This window comes from Lacerta agilis, chromosome 10 (assembly GCF_009819535.1).
Source record: "Lacerta agilis isolate rLacAgi1 chromosome 10, rLacAgi1.pri, whole genome shotgun sequence".
In the NCBI taxonomy this organism is placed as follows: domain Eukaryota; kingdom Metazoa; phylum Chordata; class Lepidosauria; order Squamata; family Lacertidae; genus Lacerta; species Lacerta agilis.
In genome coordinates, this window is record NC_046321.1 from 51,325,220 (window position 1) to 51,342,868 (window position 17,649).

General features: G+C 40.1%; 1 protein-coding gene across 3 annotated transcripts in view; it reads left to right on the plus strand.

Moving 5' to 3' along the window:
- MDFIC (MyoD family inhibitor domain containing) overlaps positions 1 to 15,772 on the plus strand; it is a 40,322-nt gene extending 24,550 nt beyond the window's left edge. For all 3 annotated transcript variants that reach the window (XM_033161782.1, XM_033161784.1, XM_033161783.1), the window contains 2 exons: positions 2,388 to 2,654; positions 15,495 to 15,772. In XM_033161782.1, the coding sequence (XP_033017673.1) occupies positions 2,388 to 2,654; positions 15,495 to 15,742 (515 nt within the window). In that variant the 3' untranslated portion in view covers positions 15,743 to 15,772. The remainder of the gene's footprint in view (positions 1 to 2,387; positions 2,655 to 15,494) is intronic.
- The last annotated feature ends 1,877 nt before the right edge of the window (positions 15,773 to 17,649 follow it).

The following is a 17,649-nucleotide window of genomic DNA, read 5'->3' on the forward strand; positions in this document are numbered from 1 at the left end:
GGTTTAAGAAAATGGGGGGAGATACTATCCGTGTATAAGACGAGCCCAGATTTTGAACATTATTTTAGAGTTTAAAAAAACCATAGTCTTATACACGGAAAAGTACGGTATATATTTTCTTAAAGCGATCAGTTACATTGATTTACCTCTTACACAATTTAGAGTTGCAATGTCATTGTGGTTTATGAAACTTTTAAATTGTTCTAAATCTGGGCTGTAAATTTATGCTGTCTGTGACTTCCCATTCCTTTGTTGTGTCTTTTTGATTTTTTTATTATTGTACATGATAGTTTTAATGTAGTGTTGATGAAAGGCTGCTTAGGGAATATGGGGCTAAGTTTCATTGGCCCAGAAACTTCACCTGACCAAAATATAACTGCCCTTTTATATATGAAAGTACAAACTAACAAGTCATGTAAATATGATGGGGTACATAAAATAATCAAAACATAAAATTAAGTTATCATTATTATTTTGTTATTTATACCCCACTCATCAGTCACTCTGGGCAGCTTTCAGCACATATAAAAACACAAAATACACAACAAATGACCAACACTGAATCAAATTAATTCTCTGGAAAACACTTGGTGAAACAGAAATGTTTTCATCAGGTGACAGAACACCATAGCTGTGGGTGCCTCACTTTAGTTGAACAGGAACAGTGTTCCAGAGTATTGATGCCAGTCTGCTAATAGCTTTAGTTCACATATTGATGAGTATAAGTGGCTATATATTAAACCCATTTTAAAAAAATATTCATTAGTTACCAGTTTGTTTCTGGTCATTTATATATTTTAAACCTCAAAATGATCTAGGGCCTGAATATCTCAAGGAGTCTCTCTCTCTCTCTCTCTCTCTCTCACTCACTCTCTCTCTCTCTCACACACACATACACACCCCAGAGCACCACAAGCGTAAAAAATGATGATGCCCTGATCTAAAAACGCATATTCTGACATTGATTGTATACAAAATAAAGAGCAAGACTTTATATGGTAGCTGCATGCTTCTGTTTAAGGTGGGCTTCTGGAGAATCATCCAGGGTTTGATTTGCTGTTAACAGAAGTTGGTGTTTTTTTTCATCAGGTTCTTTGGTTTTTCTTCGCCTTTGTCGACCAGCTGTTTTACTCATTGTGAGTTTTAGCACCATTGTTTTAATATTCACCAATTGTTCCAATTTTATCTAAACGGCCATGGGAATTTGCTGGCTAAAATGCAACACAGAAATGTAATGAATAATGTGGGTTAATTTTCAGTCCAGTTTAGAGAATCCTGCTTTGACTCAAGATATTACATTTTCTCTGCTTGGCTTCACAGCTCTTAAGATTTATATTGTTTTAATACAGGAATCCTCAAAGTATCTTGTTTTTTAAGATAAATATTACATGTCCTCTATTTTATTATGGCACACGGTACTTAACATTTGTGTACAGCTGTCAAGTGTTCAAAGCACTTCACACACATTATCTAGTTGTAATCCTTATAATAGTCCTGTAAGACAAGACAGTATTGTTATCTTCTATATTGCAGACTTAAGTTTGGGAGAAAGTAGCTTGCCAAAGGCCACGTAGTGAGTTCAGGGCAAGGTTGAGATTCAAATTGGGAGCTTCTTGGCTTGCAGCTCAGTATCTTTAAAACAAACCTTTCATTTTAAGAAAAGAGTTGACGTTCTTATAAATTCACTTATCTTCCAGAAAGCATGGCAATGGTGAATTGAAAATCCTTCCTTAACTTACATACATGTAAACGGTAAAGACATTACTTAATAGTCTTGGATACTGTGCTCACTTACCACTTAAGACCAAACTGGATGGGATGTGGAAATATGTATCTGGATATTCCAGTCTGTTACCTCAAGAAAGGAGTTGGGGAGCAGTAGTGACGGAGAAACTAAATTGGTGCAGTGCTGTGGCATTGGAGGGCATGGGGTTTCAAACCTTTCTGCTGATCTAAATCCCTCCCCTACTCCCCCATGATACTTGTTTCACCAGGGAAAACACACACACACATATATGCAAATGTTAGTTTTGGGTAAACAGTGGTATATTGAGGAAATGTTGTGGGAGAGGGTTAACCTGGTCCATTGCTTACTGCTTTTGTGGTGGGTTTTTTCCCCTCAGGGATGTCCTTTTCACACGTCTCCAAGTTCCTCTGGCTTGGTCCTTGAGTCCATACATCTTCCATTTGCCCTTGACTTTCGAGCCCAATCCTCTTCCTTTTCAGGTTGGAAATGGCACTGAAGATTAGGACAACATAAAAATAATGTCCTAAGGCTTCCTAGGCCTTCAGTGTGTTTTTGTGTGGATCTCAAAAAGGAAAGAAAAAAGTTTCTTCTCCATAGATACGTGTTAAACCACTGTCTCTTTTTCTTGTTCTTTTTAAAGCACAACCTCAGCGTTTGCCACAACCAAATGCTTCACCGCTGGAAAAGTGTAAGGAAGAAACAGGCAAAATACAAAATGGCCATACTGGGCTGAGTAACACAAGTGGGATGCACAATGGAGTCAAGTGTGGGGCACCAGATAACAGAAAGTTCTCGGCACCTGTTTCCCAAAAAATGCACAGAAAAATTCAGTCCAGCTTGTCTGTCAACAGTGGAAGCAGCAAGAAGAGCTCTGTGTACTCTCACAAGCCAGGCTCTTCACCTGAAGGTAAGCTGAAACCTTATAAGTAAACTGAACACAGAATAACCAAAAGCCAATCCCGCTAATAATTACACAATCAGCTAAAAATAATTGAAGAGCACGAGTCGTGCTCCAGAAGCAAATAGAAATCATTACAACAAAATACAAGTTACTTCCCCAAAGGAAATATTAAGTATTTGTAGGAAATTGAAATGAGAGATTTCCTGCTTTCAAAACATTTGTGCACCTCACTGTTGATCATATCTGTAAATTGGAGTAGCTCTGAATTGCTTTTTGGCAATGCCATCACATATGCAACATGGAGGGGAAATGATTTGACTTGGGACAAGGAAGGGGAACCTGATGAGCTCCAGATATTATAGACTCCAGTTGTCCCTGACCATTTACTATGCTGGTTGAGGCTCGTGGACGTAGAGACCCAACAACCAGTACTTTTTTCAACTGGAACTCACTGGAACTCAGTTCCGGCGCCTCTCAGGTGAGTGCCATTGCCATTATAAGAGAACAAGGGAGGCGTCCATGGTGAGTTCCAGCACCTCTTTTTATAAAAATAGCACTACCAACAACATATGGCAGCTCACAGAAGCTGCATTCACAATGCAGTTTATTCTGTTTTTTTCTGACATTTCCCTAACTATTTATTTATGTAGCACATTATGTTCAAACTTTCACATGACAAAACCAAACCAAGATACAGTGGAACCCCTGGTTGCGGACGTTCAAGTTGCGAACGCCCGCAACCTGGAAGTGTTTCCAGAGCATGCATGACCCCCAGATGCACAGAAGCATTCTGCGCACTTCGCGCATGCGCAGAAGCGCTCAAATCGCGCTTCTTCCAGGGTTTTTGTTTGTTTGTTTCTTCCATGCGTTCGTGATACGCACAGCCGCATTACGTACCGCGACCTGGAACAGATTGCATTCGTAACCCGGGGTACCACTGTACCTCTAGAAACCAAGTTCATTGTTCATTTTCTTGTTACTTACTTATAGGAGAAAACAAAACCATTTGCGAGCCTGGAATCTGCTTGCAGCTCCGGAAGTTTCTATAGATCTGTGTACAAGCTGAGGCTTTGCAGGGTGCACCACAAGTGACTTTAGTCACCTGTTGCAGAGCCTCACACCCCACGCCATTGGCCTTACCCCTCAGCAAGCGATCTTGCAGGGTCCAGTAGAGGCTCATACTGCGGAATCCCCCCTCTGCTCAAGAGCTGATGAGCAGATGGGTGGATCCTGGTGTGTGTGATGCAAGCAGTTGCTTTCATTTAAAAAAAGTCACTGTGGAGCCTCAGCACCACCCCCACCCCCGATTGCCTACTCCCCATAACAACCGTGATCCTGCAGGGTCCAGGTAATTCCCCCCTGCTGCTGCCTTCAACAAGTGATCCTGCGAGGTCCAGGAGAGGCTCCACAACTGGATTTCCTTAAGGAAAGCTAGTTGCGGAACCTCACACCCCCAGGATCACCCACTCCCCATAACAGCTGTGATCCTGCAGGTCCTAGGTGAGGCTCTGCAAAAGACTTTCTTAAAAGAAAGCTGTTTATGGAGCATCATCCCCACCCCTGGACTGTTCAACTGTTGGGTCAATCCTGGGCTGGAAGCAGGGCCATCTTGCCCATAGGCACTAGGGGTGTGGGGTGCCGGGCTCTGAGGGGCTCCAGGTCATAGCTTTCAACTTTTCCCCTTTTTTAAGGGAAATTCCCTTGTTCCCAATAGGATTCCCCCAATAGGGAAAAGTTGACAGCTATGCTCCAGGTCAAGAGTCCGGGGCCCGAGAGTTGAGTCTGGGGAAGAGCCTGCCCGTCGGTTGGAGCACTGCGGCGGGCTCTTCTGCTGTTGACAGCTCTGTGCCGTGAGTTCGAGGGCGACCAAGCCAGTGAAACGCTGAGGCGGCCCGCCAGCTCCGCCCTCCTGGGACTGGGCAACCAGGGGGGCCGCCGGGTGGATCTTTGCACCCTGACGCCGCATATGCTTAAGACAGCCCTAGCTGTAAGTTGGGTAGGTGATGTTCCACAAGTAGCTTTCCATTAGGAAAGCTGCTTATGGAACATTACACACACACCAGGATAAATTATTCTGCTTATCAGTTCAGAGGTGGGATCCCGGTTTTTAACTTAACTTTCATTTCAGACTGCAGTTCCCACTGGTGTGAATGAAATTTAGAACGCCATGACCAAAGGCACACAATAAAACAAAACAAAACACAAATTAACCCCATGGGTAAATGCATCCAGGTTCCTCATCCCTCTCTTAAAAGATTAGCAAATACTTCAGTATGTGTATTGGCAAGCTTTTTGTCAATGAAATTTTGTCATTGAAAATTGTATAATACATTTCTGAGCAGCCTGTATATGCTGTCCAAAAGGTATTCAAAACCTAGGCCAGTGCTTACATTACCACCATACTGCTATAAAGCCAATACATAATTCGCACATACGAATGGTTTTCACTTATTTCTTCTCACTGTACAGCGCATGTCCGTTAAGTAAACATATTTCATTTCTGTGTGTGTTGCTGACCACAATTACTCTAATGGCCCCATGGTTCCTGAGCCTATTTTAAATCTGCTGCTCTCCTATTCATGACACTGCGATCAGCAGACTTTGCTTTATCTGTTAAAACAGAAACTGGTAGATTCTCTTATTTTTTTTGTTGGTAGTCAGACACCAATTCACGTCAGGTATCTGTCTCACTGTGCTTTAGGGAGTCAGTTAAGAGAGGTTTAAAGGCCCAAACGCACATGTTTAGAGATACAGAATATGAAGTGTTTGCATTGTTACAGACTAATTCCTGGGAAGTAGGATAAGAGGCTGAAATACAAGGGTAGAGCAAAGCAGGAAATACATTTTGGACCCAATCAGCAACTGCTCTCTGTTAGAAAGTGTCCAGGTGAATTTTAACAAGCTTAAATGAGGACTTTGTAGACTTTTCTCCCCAATTTCTTTTGCATATCAGTTTATAATTTTACATAGTCTGATTATGGTCCAAGCTGGTGCTTTGTCTTTTACCAGTCATTCCTGACTTAGCCAGCCATGGCTAACGTGCTTTGGGCTTGTAATCCATGCAGTCCTGAGCTGTGTTTAGTTTTAGGAAGTATCCCCTGGCCGTATTAGCACACTGTTTGGTGGAATGAAAAATCAGGAACAGAGGCCAAATAGAGTCTCTCATACAGACATGAAAATGTATTTTAAGAAGTAATTCCTGGCAGTTTCTTGGAACCTAGATTTCCAAAGATGAATAACTGTTTATGTCTAATACATACAGATGTTTTTACACTGCTGTTACACGTCTTCTAAATTTTACCAGTTTGTAGGGGCTTACTTTGTCAAAGCCATGATTTCACTTAGCACTGCTAGTCTTCATAAATCAATTCTTTCGTCTCTATACATTCAGAAATTCTGAATGGTGCAGTACATCATAAACAGCACCATTTTGTTTTTGTAGATTGGAGACCACATTATTTTATGTTCCCTTATAGCATATTCCCTTTTCCCAAGTGTAGAAAGCTTGCCAGGGAGAATGCTCTAGCCTTACATTCGTCATGCTTGGAAATTCTACTCATAGGACAGCTTTTATGCATTGGAGCCCCTAACTTGCAGCCTGAGATGTTGTAACTTAGGAAGCGCTGTGCCATAGAATATTTCTGAATATGTAGATTGGTTCTAATTCCTGTACGTTAAGTGGAATATAATGTAGGGCTATATAGCCAGTGATCAAAATCGGTTTAAATTTGGTGTTCTATTAATGTAGGCTTTTGAAGGGGGAAGGAACACCACTTGTCTCTGAAAAGGTGTTAAATCTTACCATTGGAGGGTAAAGCTAATACTGCAAAGCAGGATGTTAAGTGTGACCCTGAAGGGGCATGAAGTGGCAGCCTGCTCTGGTTTGAGACCGCGAGTGTCCTACACACAAGTAATGCATGACTAGGACTCTCTTTTTTTTTTTAGAAACACCCGGTTTCAGCTCCTGACGTTTACTCTCAGCTTCTGAAACCTGTGCCATCTTATTTCCTGTACCTATCGCCTCTGAATTCTTCCGCTTCTGTGCCTAACTTCCTGCACCATGCCAGTCTGACCTTCTTGAATCCTTGCTTACAGGGTTTGCTGCTTCCCCAGCACTCAACTGAACCATTTTAAGTTCCTCTTCCTTGCTTCTCTGGCAATATCCCCACAGTGTCATCTAGCACACTTGTTGGAGGATTGTGCCCCTGGATGCCAGACCACCACATCTACTTCAGTTATTTTGTTTAGAAAACATCATTTTAGGTTGTACAGTGCATTTTTTTAAAAATACAGACTGCTGAGTTCCCCTTCTTTTTAACAGATGTTAGGATCCCTGTCAACATTGTTTCTGTTGGGGCATATTTTTAATGTATATTTGGTTTTGGCTACTACCGTTACTTCCTGGCTTGAGCATTAATCTATTAACCCTTGCCACACTAGCTGTAGTTATTTCAAGCAAAGTGTTTAAAATTACCTTAATTTTTGTGGCCAAGCTGTACAGTGGCACAGGGGGCCGCTTTGCCGGCCGGAGCGGCAAACACGGGGGCACCCCTCCAGGGGGGCGGGGTGCTGCTCCCTAGCGCACGTGCACCCTGATGTCACAACGCATGCGTCATGACGTCACAACGCATGCGCAGCATCCAGGGTGGAGTGTGCATGTGCGGACATGCGCTGTCCAGCCAAGATGCCAGGCGCAAGTGGCCGGCAACCCTTCCGCACGGACGCAGCAGCGGCAACTTTTAAGGCTGCAGTGCGCGAGTAGCAGCACAGGCACCTGTCGGTGCTGCTGCTTGCGCGCTGCAGCCTTGAAAGTTGCTGCCGCGCCCGCATGGAAGGGGTGCTGGGCGGCAGCTGTGGGGGTGGCGCCGAGTGTCATCCCCCCCCAGGCCGGCACCTGGGGTGCCCCGCCCTCATTGCCCCCCCTCGGTACGCCACTGAAGCTGTATTGTCATCTTGTGTATAGGTGGGTGATGCAGTGGCTTAATTCAGCAGATTAAAACTGACACGGCTAGCATTTTTCTTTTTAAAACTGCAACTCTGTTTGAACTACAAGAAAAAAAACAAGTTACAAAGTACACCAGCGTGTGTTTAAACCCGTATCTACCCCAATCACTCATAAAACAGGAGATCCAAATTAAAGGGTGAATAGGCTGCACAGGTAGAGAATGTGGGGGTCAGCCTGCAAGTTGTCCCCCCAAACCCCCACTTTTTCCTATATGGCTCACTTTGGTATGATAGCTTTGCTGAAGAAAAATAAGAGTCTGCGGTAGAGATAAGCCATGAACATAGTAAGGCCTGATAATTATTATTGTTATTGTTGTTGTTATTATTTATTTATTTATACCCCGCCCATCGGGCAGCTTTCAACCGAATATTAAAAACAATTTAGCCTGATCCTAATTCCCAATCCTGATGTGATGTATACAGATCTGGATTTAAATAATTAGATTTGCCTTTTTTGTATCATTTGAGCTTCGGTTTTCTTTGGGTCCTGCTACAGTTGCATCCCAATTCTGAAAAATGTAGTTTTATTTAAAAGGTCACATTTTAAGATTACTGAATCTTGTGACCTACCTGCTATTGATCAGTTTCTGAACTGGTGCTGGTGGTTTTTAATGGTGTCAGCTTATGGACTAGTACATTGTCACTTGAGCATGTAGTTGTTTTTAATCAGGGTTAACTGTGCATAACAGAATGTTTGAGTTCTTAAATATGTTTGTAAAGGGAATTAGAAAAACATATATTTGAGTCTTTTTTTAAAAAATTAATATTTAATCAGCTTATATAACATCCTAAGATGTTCTTGTGGCTGTTTTGGCTGTGGCTTGACTTTCAGAGTTTGCCCTTGGCCTTCACCATGCCTATGTCTGGTGTCTATATAAGTCTTGTATGTCCTGCTGGGACTTCTGTTCCACTCTCTGCGGGGCCTTGAGTAAAGCCTTGTTGAGGACCTCAGCTGCCACTTTGATAGTGGTTTTACCCGTTTGATTCTTGCTGTGAGAGAACAGAGTGCTTACAGGTTTTCTTTGAATTTCCTGATCTCTCTGTGAATATAGCTGGAAAAAAAATCTGACCCAGGTCAGCATTTTGTAATTGAACATATTTGTCATAAAAGACTTTTGTAAAGGTTTAGAAACTGGCCTGTCAGTTCCAAACAAGGAATTGTTTATTGTTTAACAAAATTATGCAGTTTGTTGTTAAGTCCTCTTTCCTAAAGAATAGGAAGGTTGCCAGTGTCACACCTACGAGGAAGCAAAAAAATTAAAGGCCCATGATTGGGCTAATGTCTGTTCCAGATAAACTGGTGGGAAGTAATATTGAAAGTAGAATTTATAGTAAACATATAGAAGAACAAGCTCTTGCTGAGGAAGAATTAGTATGGCTTCTGATGAAGAGAAGTTCTTCCTTACAAATAATCTTTTAGAATTCTTTGAGGGTCTCAACAAATATCCAGTATGAAATATTATATATATGTGTGTGTGTGAACTTCCCAAAAGCTTTTTACAAAGTTTCTCACCAAAGACGCTTAAGTAAACCTTGCAGCAATGGAATTGGAGTTGTTGTTTTATGGATTGGTATCTGGTTAAAGAACAAGAAACAGAGGGTACAGATAAACTTTGTATTTCTTCACAGCACAGTGTAGTGAGAAGTGGGGTTCCCTCAAGGATTGTATCAGGATCAGCACTTCCTATTAATAAAGATCAGGTGTTGGGTATAAGAAGTAAAATAGCAAGTTGGTGGAATGGCACCAGATGGTTCAGGATGGTTGAAACACTAGTTTTCTATGAAGAGCTTCAGAACGATCTCTCCAAACTGAGCAACCAAAAAAAGAAATGATATTCACAAAATGTAGAGATGCACATCAGTGCAACCTTTCCCCCTCAACTTCATGAATACTGCTGATAATATATACACTCGTTGTTTAACTGCTGTATATACTTAGTTTTTAAAGCTGGGGATTGTTCATCTTTGGTCAACTTGGCATTTTGAATTTTTTATTGTTCTTCTCCTCCCTACCCATATCTCCCACAATAAAATGAAACATTATGCCTTGGATGGATGGATTGCATTTATAGCTTACCTTCTTTCTCCAATGAGCTCAAACATTGTTCTCTCCCCCTCCATTTTATCCTTACAACAACTTGTGAGGTGTAGATTAGGCTGAGAGAAGTAGTGACTTACTCAAAGTTGCCCAGTGAACTTTATGGCCAGGTGGGGATTTGAACTCTGGTCTCCCAGGCCCTAGTTTGACACTCTAGCCACTATACCACCACTAGTTCGGTGATGTAGTTAAAATATGTAAAGGTCAATGTATGGATTTGCAACAACAGGTGCCTTTTTCAGGATGACTAACTTGTGACCTTCCAGATGTTTGGATCTCTTAACTCCCATCAGCCAGCCATTGGACATCTTTGGTGATCACAGTTTTATTCTATCAGCATCTGGAGACCCACAGGTTAGCCACATCTGGCCTATAAATAAAGGAAATCTGCATAGTCTATATAGCATAGAATGGTTGTACCCAGTTATTATAAATGTGTGGTTCTTACTACTTTTTAAAAATCCAAAATATAATATATTTCCAGATGTTTACATAGAATTGGACCATTTTAGGGAACTACAGGATGCTATTTGTTTCATTGTGTGCATGTGGTTCCTGCCTTTATATTCTTGCTAAAAAGACTCCCTACATACTGCTGTTAACAGTAGCAGTGACAGCATTTGCATTGTTGGGAAAATAGAGGCAGTAGATCATAAAATCAAATTAGTTGTGTGATTTTTTAGGCAGCTGATAAGTAAGCTAGGACTAGAGCAGACTATGTACTGAATTGAAACTTCTTTAGGATAAAGGTTCTGAAGTATATTAGCTTTTTGCGTAAAATTGACCATAAGTCTAAATGAGCCATCACTATGCTGGTCCTATGTATGTATGTATGTATGTATGTATGTATGTATAACTCACATTAGTCCCAGCTAGTATGTCTGTGTTGTTGCAGATTGTAGATCAAAACAACTGGAGGGCACCAAGTTGGGGAAGGCTAGCTGACAAGAAGGCTATTTTGGATATGTAATCTTAAAATGGAGTAGCAAAATATAGCCGCCTAACCCATGTTAACAGAATGTGCATAAAAGAAAACTTTTAAAAACAATTCACATTAATACCCAGTCTTAATCATTATATTTTCACATTTTTTTCTGTGTAAGTGAGCATACATAGACCACTTTAAAGGTAAAGGGACCCCTGACCATTAGGTCCAGTCGTGTCCGACTCTGGGGTTGCGGTGCTCATCTCGCGTTACTGGCCGAGAGAGCCGGCGTACAGCTTCCGGGTCATGTGGCCAGCATGATAAAGCCACTTCTGGCGAACCAGAGCAGCACATGGAAACGCCGTTTACCTTCCTGCCAGAGCGTTACCTATTTATCTACTTGCACTTGACGTGCTTTCGAACTCCTAGGTGGGCAGGAGCTGGGACCGAGCAACGGGAGCTCACCCCGTTGCAGGGATTTGAACCGCCCACCTTCTGATCAGCAAGCCCTAGGCTCTGTGGTTTAACCCACAGCGCCACCTGCGTCCCTATAGACCACTTTAGCCATTGCTAATTATCTAAGAATGAAGTGTCTTTATTTAGACCACTGTCTTGTATCTGTTTATGTAAATAGAATGCAGTGCAGTGGCTCTTTTCAGAGCTGAAATGCAGCCTTAAGAAATCAACTAGGTTTTTAAGTAGTTGTTCTGGATAGCCCCACAAACAGAATGATGTTCATTGTGGGTAGGTATATGCAAGGTTCTTTGCCTTTTTAAAGTTAGATTTCATTTTGAAAGCCTGAAAACTGAGCCAACATTTTTTTAAAAAAAAAATTGCATTACAGTAGCTATTTCTCTGCATTCTTCTACAGTCATTATCTTCATGTCATTGACATTTTCTTTCTCTGTTTGAAAATATTTATTGCCCTTTAAATAGATGGAGATTTTCCTTAATCTATTTACAGACTAAAATGATGATATACAATAACACAATAAGAGTGCTTCATAATAATAAATCACATCTGTGGCTGGAGTCTTCCTTAAGGGAAGGCTTGTATGAAACAGAAGGGTGTCAGCTATATGACAAAACTTGATTTTAAAGAATCTAGAAAGAATTTGTTGTGCTGTTTTTCTTTTTTTTCTTTTTTGCTCTCTAAGCCTCAGTGACAACCTGTTGAATGGAATAAATAAATACCCCCTTTTTGATTTGCATCAAACTGCCTGGATGGAGGGAAAAAATAAGATACACTTATTTTTAAATTACAGGTAGGTAGCCGTATTGGTCTGCCATAGTCAAAACAAAATAAAAAATAAAACAAAAATTCCTTACAGTAGCACCTTAGAGACCAACTACGTTTATGATACCAAGAACAAACTTAGTTGGTCTCTAAGGTGCTACTGGAAGGGGAAAAAAAGTTTTTTATTTTGTTTTATTTTTAAGTGTTGGAGTCAATGTAGCTGTTTGTTCCTCTCTGCTCATCCTTTACATTTAAAAAAAAACAGGGAGGAAATTGTATTAGATTTATTCAAGTACAATCTCCATGACAACAAGCTAATTAATCCCCATCAATCTGGCTTTGGTCCTCTTCACTGAACTTGTACTCCCCAGCTTCACTTCACATGTCATATCTGCTGAGCTTTGGATGAAGGTCATTTACAGGTGCATTTATTCATCATATAAAGAATCCCATTTAATGCACACAACCACTCTTCTTATTTTACCATCTAGCTTATTTAGTATAGCTCTTCCCCTTTTTTTGTTTCTCATAACCCTCTTTTCATGCTACATTCAATCTATTTGCATATTTCTGACCATTGTGTGTAGGAATGAGCTAACAAATGCAAGTAATGCTACTTAAGCCAAGATGTTTATGTATTTAGAAGGCAAGCATTTTAGCGGTTGTCTGTTCTTCCCAATAACCCTATTGTCACAATTCCTACATCAGTTTCTTCAATTAAAAAACACATTTTTGTCATGGGGGGGGGTCACTGAATACACAATTCTTCCCAGTCATTTATCAGATCTCCTTCCCCACTTCTCAAAAACAGCAAAAGGGGCTTAAATTAATGTGAAATACTAAAACAATTAAAATGAAACACACAGCATGTAACTCTCGATACACTAATAAACAGAATCCACACGAAAAGTGCCACATTTAAAAGGCAACCAAAACATAGCAGGATGGGGAGCATCTAGCTCTCTAGATGTTGTTGACTTCCATCTCCCATCAGCCCTGTCCATTTTGGTTAAGGCTGATGGAAGATGAAGGCCAATGACATCTGAAAGGCCACAGGTTCTCTATAACATGTTTAAAGTCTGCTTTCCGGGGGGGGGGGGGGTTGCATTGTTTTCTTTAAGAAGAAGGGGAAAATGAGAAATCCCATATACCATACCACATCTGAAGTGAAGGAACCAATAGAAAAAGGTGGGAACCAATAGAAAAGTCAATAAGGGTTTCACAGAGATCTTCAGTGGCTCATATTAAGAGATATTCCCTGAAGGCCATCTTCGGATGCTTTAAAGAAGCTGCAACAAGACGTTTCTGGTGTATTTTTATTTTTTTATGTATTTTCTTATTTCCCCCTTTTTAAGCCAAGTGTTTGTTTGTTTGCTTGCTTGCTTGCTTGCTTGCTTGCTTCTTTTAAGTGGCAATAGAGGAAGTATGAGTGGCTCATGCTTACTTTCTGTGAGGAGGGGAGAGTTGAGAATATCCTTGTAGGAGGGGGTGGGGATATGTGTACATTTTCTTCCTCCTATACTTGACCTGAAAGTGGTAGAAGAACATCTGTAGTGGATCAATTTCTGGGTTCTACTTTCTGAAATGTTTGACCAAACAAGCACCTGCTCATAGCTGACGTTGTAAATTCTGTAGGATGACTAGTAGAATTAGGATTACACTCCTATATACACTCATGGGATTCTGTCCCATTGAACTCAGTGGGGATTACTTTTGAGTAGACAAGTACAGGATAGCAGTGTTAATGAATCAAAATGTAAACCTTATTTCCCCCCATTTTTGTTCAGTTGTCTGAACTGTTCACTACAAGACTGTAAGTTTAACTTGACACTGTTTTATCTTAGTACAGTCTGGCTACCCCAAATCAAAAAGATCTGTTCACTTTATATAGTTTAGAGGCTTGACTGCTGTCTTACCTGTGTCAAATTTTATTTTTCAAGTACAGCAATGCCTGGATTGCTGGTCTCTCCCTCTCATGCATGCACACATGTTTCAAAGAACTGTGAACCTGATTCCATGAGCCCAAGAAGCTTTAGATTTACTTTTCTCAAATATCAGCCCCAACCCATTCAATATCACATAAAAAAACACTTTTTGAACGGTGGGAGTTTCAAAAACAGTTTGTGGTACAGCTGAGGGCTCAACAGTTCAAAAGAAAAAACCCTCAAAGTGTTCAATAGACTAGTGTTATGACCCTTTTATAAGCCCAAGCATCTTTGGGGAGTGTCTCAGATTACTCAACCTCGATTTTTTTTAAGATTGTGTAATAAACTAAATAACTTAATTCCTGAAATTCTGAATTTTCTATATAGTTTGATTTTGAAAGTGAATGAAATTCCCATTGCCTTTCTCCACCTATGCGCTAGCTTCCTATACTGTCCACAGGATATCCTGTGGCTAAAAGGCAGGATGGAATTCAGTGCAAAACAAGAAATTTAGAAGCTGCATTTCCCCCACTGACTTTAAATTCAAAAATTTCTATGCTCTATATCTTGTTGGCTGTCTTGTCGGTGAGTCTGATATCAGCTATAAAACTTGTAGAATGTCTTGACAAAGAAAGTGTTTGATGCAGAGAAGACATAAACGTGATGTCGTGACCTACAAAACCCTTTCTGTGGGCACTGCCCATCTAACTGCAGAGTGGAGAAATTGGGCAGCCTTTGATAGAAGACAGTCCTTCCGATATCCAGGATGGTTGTCTGCTGCTACTTTAATTACTAGATTAAACCCAAGATGAATCTCCGGATGGCTAAGACAGTAAAATGCGCATAGCTGGGTCTTAGAGCATTGCATTAAGTGCAATTAAAAAATGCATAGAACAGACTTGGGAACCGGTGTGAAAAATTATTAGAAATATATATGTAAAAAAATCATTTGTGGGATAGTAGTATCTCTTTTAAAATAGTGAAAGGCATGGATTGTATGCTGAGTGTGTAAATGCCACGTCCAGAAGAATACCGGGTCTGGAATAACGACCCTAGCTCTCATTTTTCTCTGTTTGCTAGATAAAATTCACTTAGGAGTTGTATTTTGTAGCTTACTGGCTGAATAAGTCTCATCAAATGGAAGAACAATGTCAACACCTTGTTGACATGTTAGTCTATGCTAAAATTAAAACAAAATAAAAAATTCTTTCCAGTAGCACCTTAGAGACCAACTAAGTTTGTTCTTGGTATGAGCTTTCGTGTGCATGCACACTTCTTCAGATACACACGAAAGCTCATACCAAGAACAAACTTAGTTGGTCTCTAAGGTGCTACTGGAAAGAATTTTTTATTTTGTTTTGACTATAGCAGACCAACACGGCTACCCACCTGTAACTATGCTAAAGTTAGTTATAGACTGTGAATATATTGTTCTTCTCAGTGCTGAGCTTCTGAAACTTTTGTGCAGCACAGAAGCAGAAATCAAGGAATGTGAGCTATGTATTGTGGGAAGAAAAAAAAAGTAGCTTCAATTTGTATTGCTCTTTCTTTAACAGTTTTTTTTTTTCCAAAGGGGGCATTTAGAATGCAATTTTAACTTTTTTATTTCCTTTTATCTTTCCTCTCTCCCTCAACATGCTGTGCCACATTTCCAAAGATTGCTGTGTGCACTGTATCTTGTCCTGCTTGTTCTGCGAATTCGTCACCCTCTGTAGCCTTGTTCTGGGACAAGCGTCATGTGGGGTCTGCCCAGTAGAAGCCTGCTGTTGCTGCTGTGGAGAGGAAATGGGAGATGACTGCAACTGCCCATGTGATATGGACTGTGGCATAATGGATGCCTGTTGTGAATCATCAGACTGTTTGGAAATTTGTATGGAATGCTGTGGGATTTGTTTCCCATCATGATAACTTTTTATCACTTTTTTCTACTTTCTTTTAAAAAAATGCAACTGGAGAGGGTTCTTGTTTTTGTGTGTTTCTCTGAAATAAAACAACAACCCCTTTCGAAGGTCAAATTTAGACCCTCTTGCAGCAACCTGGTTTTCTGCGCTGTTAACTTGATTTTATAAACAATTGTTGAAGAAAAGCAAACTCATAAGAACAAATGCTTGATGGTCTAATTTTCTCTAGTGGGTGGTTGGCTGCAAAGACGTGCACACACAGGTGAAACAACCATTGGTGGTTGTTCCTGGATAAAGACAAAAGGATTTCAGCCCTTTGTAGTTTCCTGTTGTGTGCAGGCAGGGGGTTGACAGAGTTTACCACCCCTTCACTAACAAACAAGTTACTAGAAGAGATAGAAAACAGCAGAGTTGGAAAAAGTAACAATTTCATGAGGGCTTTCCACTTAAGTGAATCTCTTGGTGGCAAATATTTGTAATAGGTTTTTTTTTAAAAAACAAAAACAGAAAAGAAATACTTTTTACTGTTTTTTATGTTTTAACAGCAATGTGAATAAATATTTTATTTTCTCATCTGTAGATTTATATAATTTAAGTTTTATCCAAAGTGCATCATGAACAAACTGATTCATATTTTACAATACATTTCTACTAAAAAACAACTCCAGTTGAGATCAGTGGCGCTTAATTTGGAGTAAGTACAATTGCAACTTTAAAGCGCTGTTCGCCCCATCAAATTATGTTTATACTATACGGTTGACTCACAACTTGCATGGAGGTTACATTCCAGAAAAGGGGCATAAAGTTGAAATCAGGTGTATAGTCGAAACAACCCCTGAACCACACTTGTGTGCATCCCTACATTTCCGAAGCTGGTACACTGAGTTTGTTTTGCCTCCCATGCAAGGAGGAGAGCTTTTAAGCTCTCAAATTTGGTTGGACTGGATGGCCCTTGTGGTCTCTTCCAATTCTATGATTCTATGAAATTTGCTTACAAAACTTTGGGAAGCTCTCACGGGGTCATCCAAGATCTCATAAGTGCTTCTCAGAGTCCAGTAAGCAAGTCTGAGAGCTTAAATGTTCTTTTCACGCCATGCTTTCCTGGCACAAGTTAAATGCGTGCAAATTTCCTGGCACAAGTTAGATGTGCAAGGTGTGACTTCTCTGTATTTAAGAAAAACTAATTGGAAGTGTGATGACAATTCAAGGAAGCGCTGTGTGTTTCCTTTTGCCCCCATCCTCCAAGTCTTGCACAGAAATAATTTTTGGTATTTTTATTTAAGATGGCAAATGCAGAAATGTTGATGCTTCACACAGCAGTCATGTTAAGAGTAAAGGGGAACTGGGTAAGATTTGCTGCACAGGAAGTGATTCCCAATGAAATGAATAAATAAATAAAGCTGATCTTTTTAATTTTTTTAATGTTTTGTGATTGTTTGATAAAGTATTTGAAGTTATTTAAAGAAGGAATATCATACTATTGTATCTTAAAAGCAGCTTTGTAGTAAACATTTAGGAGTGAGCAGCACACTTTGGAAATTAAATTTGCCCAAAATAATTTTTCATTGTGTAATTGAAATCTAACCCAATGCATTGACTGACTTCCAGATTTCCATACACTGGTGCTAATTTACTGTGACTTCCAAGAGTTTTTATGTGACTCGTTAATTCAGTTTAATTCAACTACCTGCTTAACCTGATTTTTCTTCATAAGTCCAAATTTCCCAATGGCCTGTTGGTTTGGTAATGTTTGACCTTTGTCTGTAGGTTATGCTATCTTGATCCAAATACAGTGGCAACCATTCCTTTTATTGTAACAAATGACCCATATGTGTGGCAAATAAAAATTCCAGGAAAATGAAAAGTTAAGCCTGAACCTTCAAACACTGATTTACCAATGCTTACTACTGA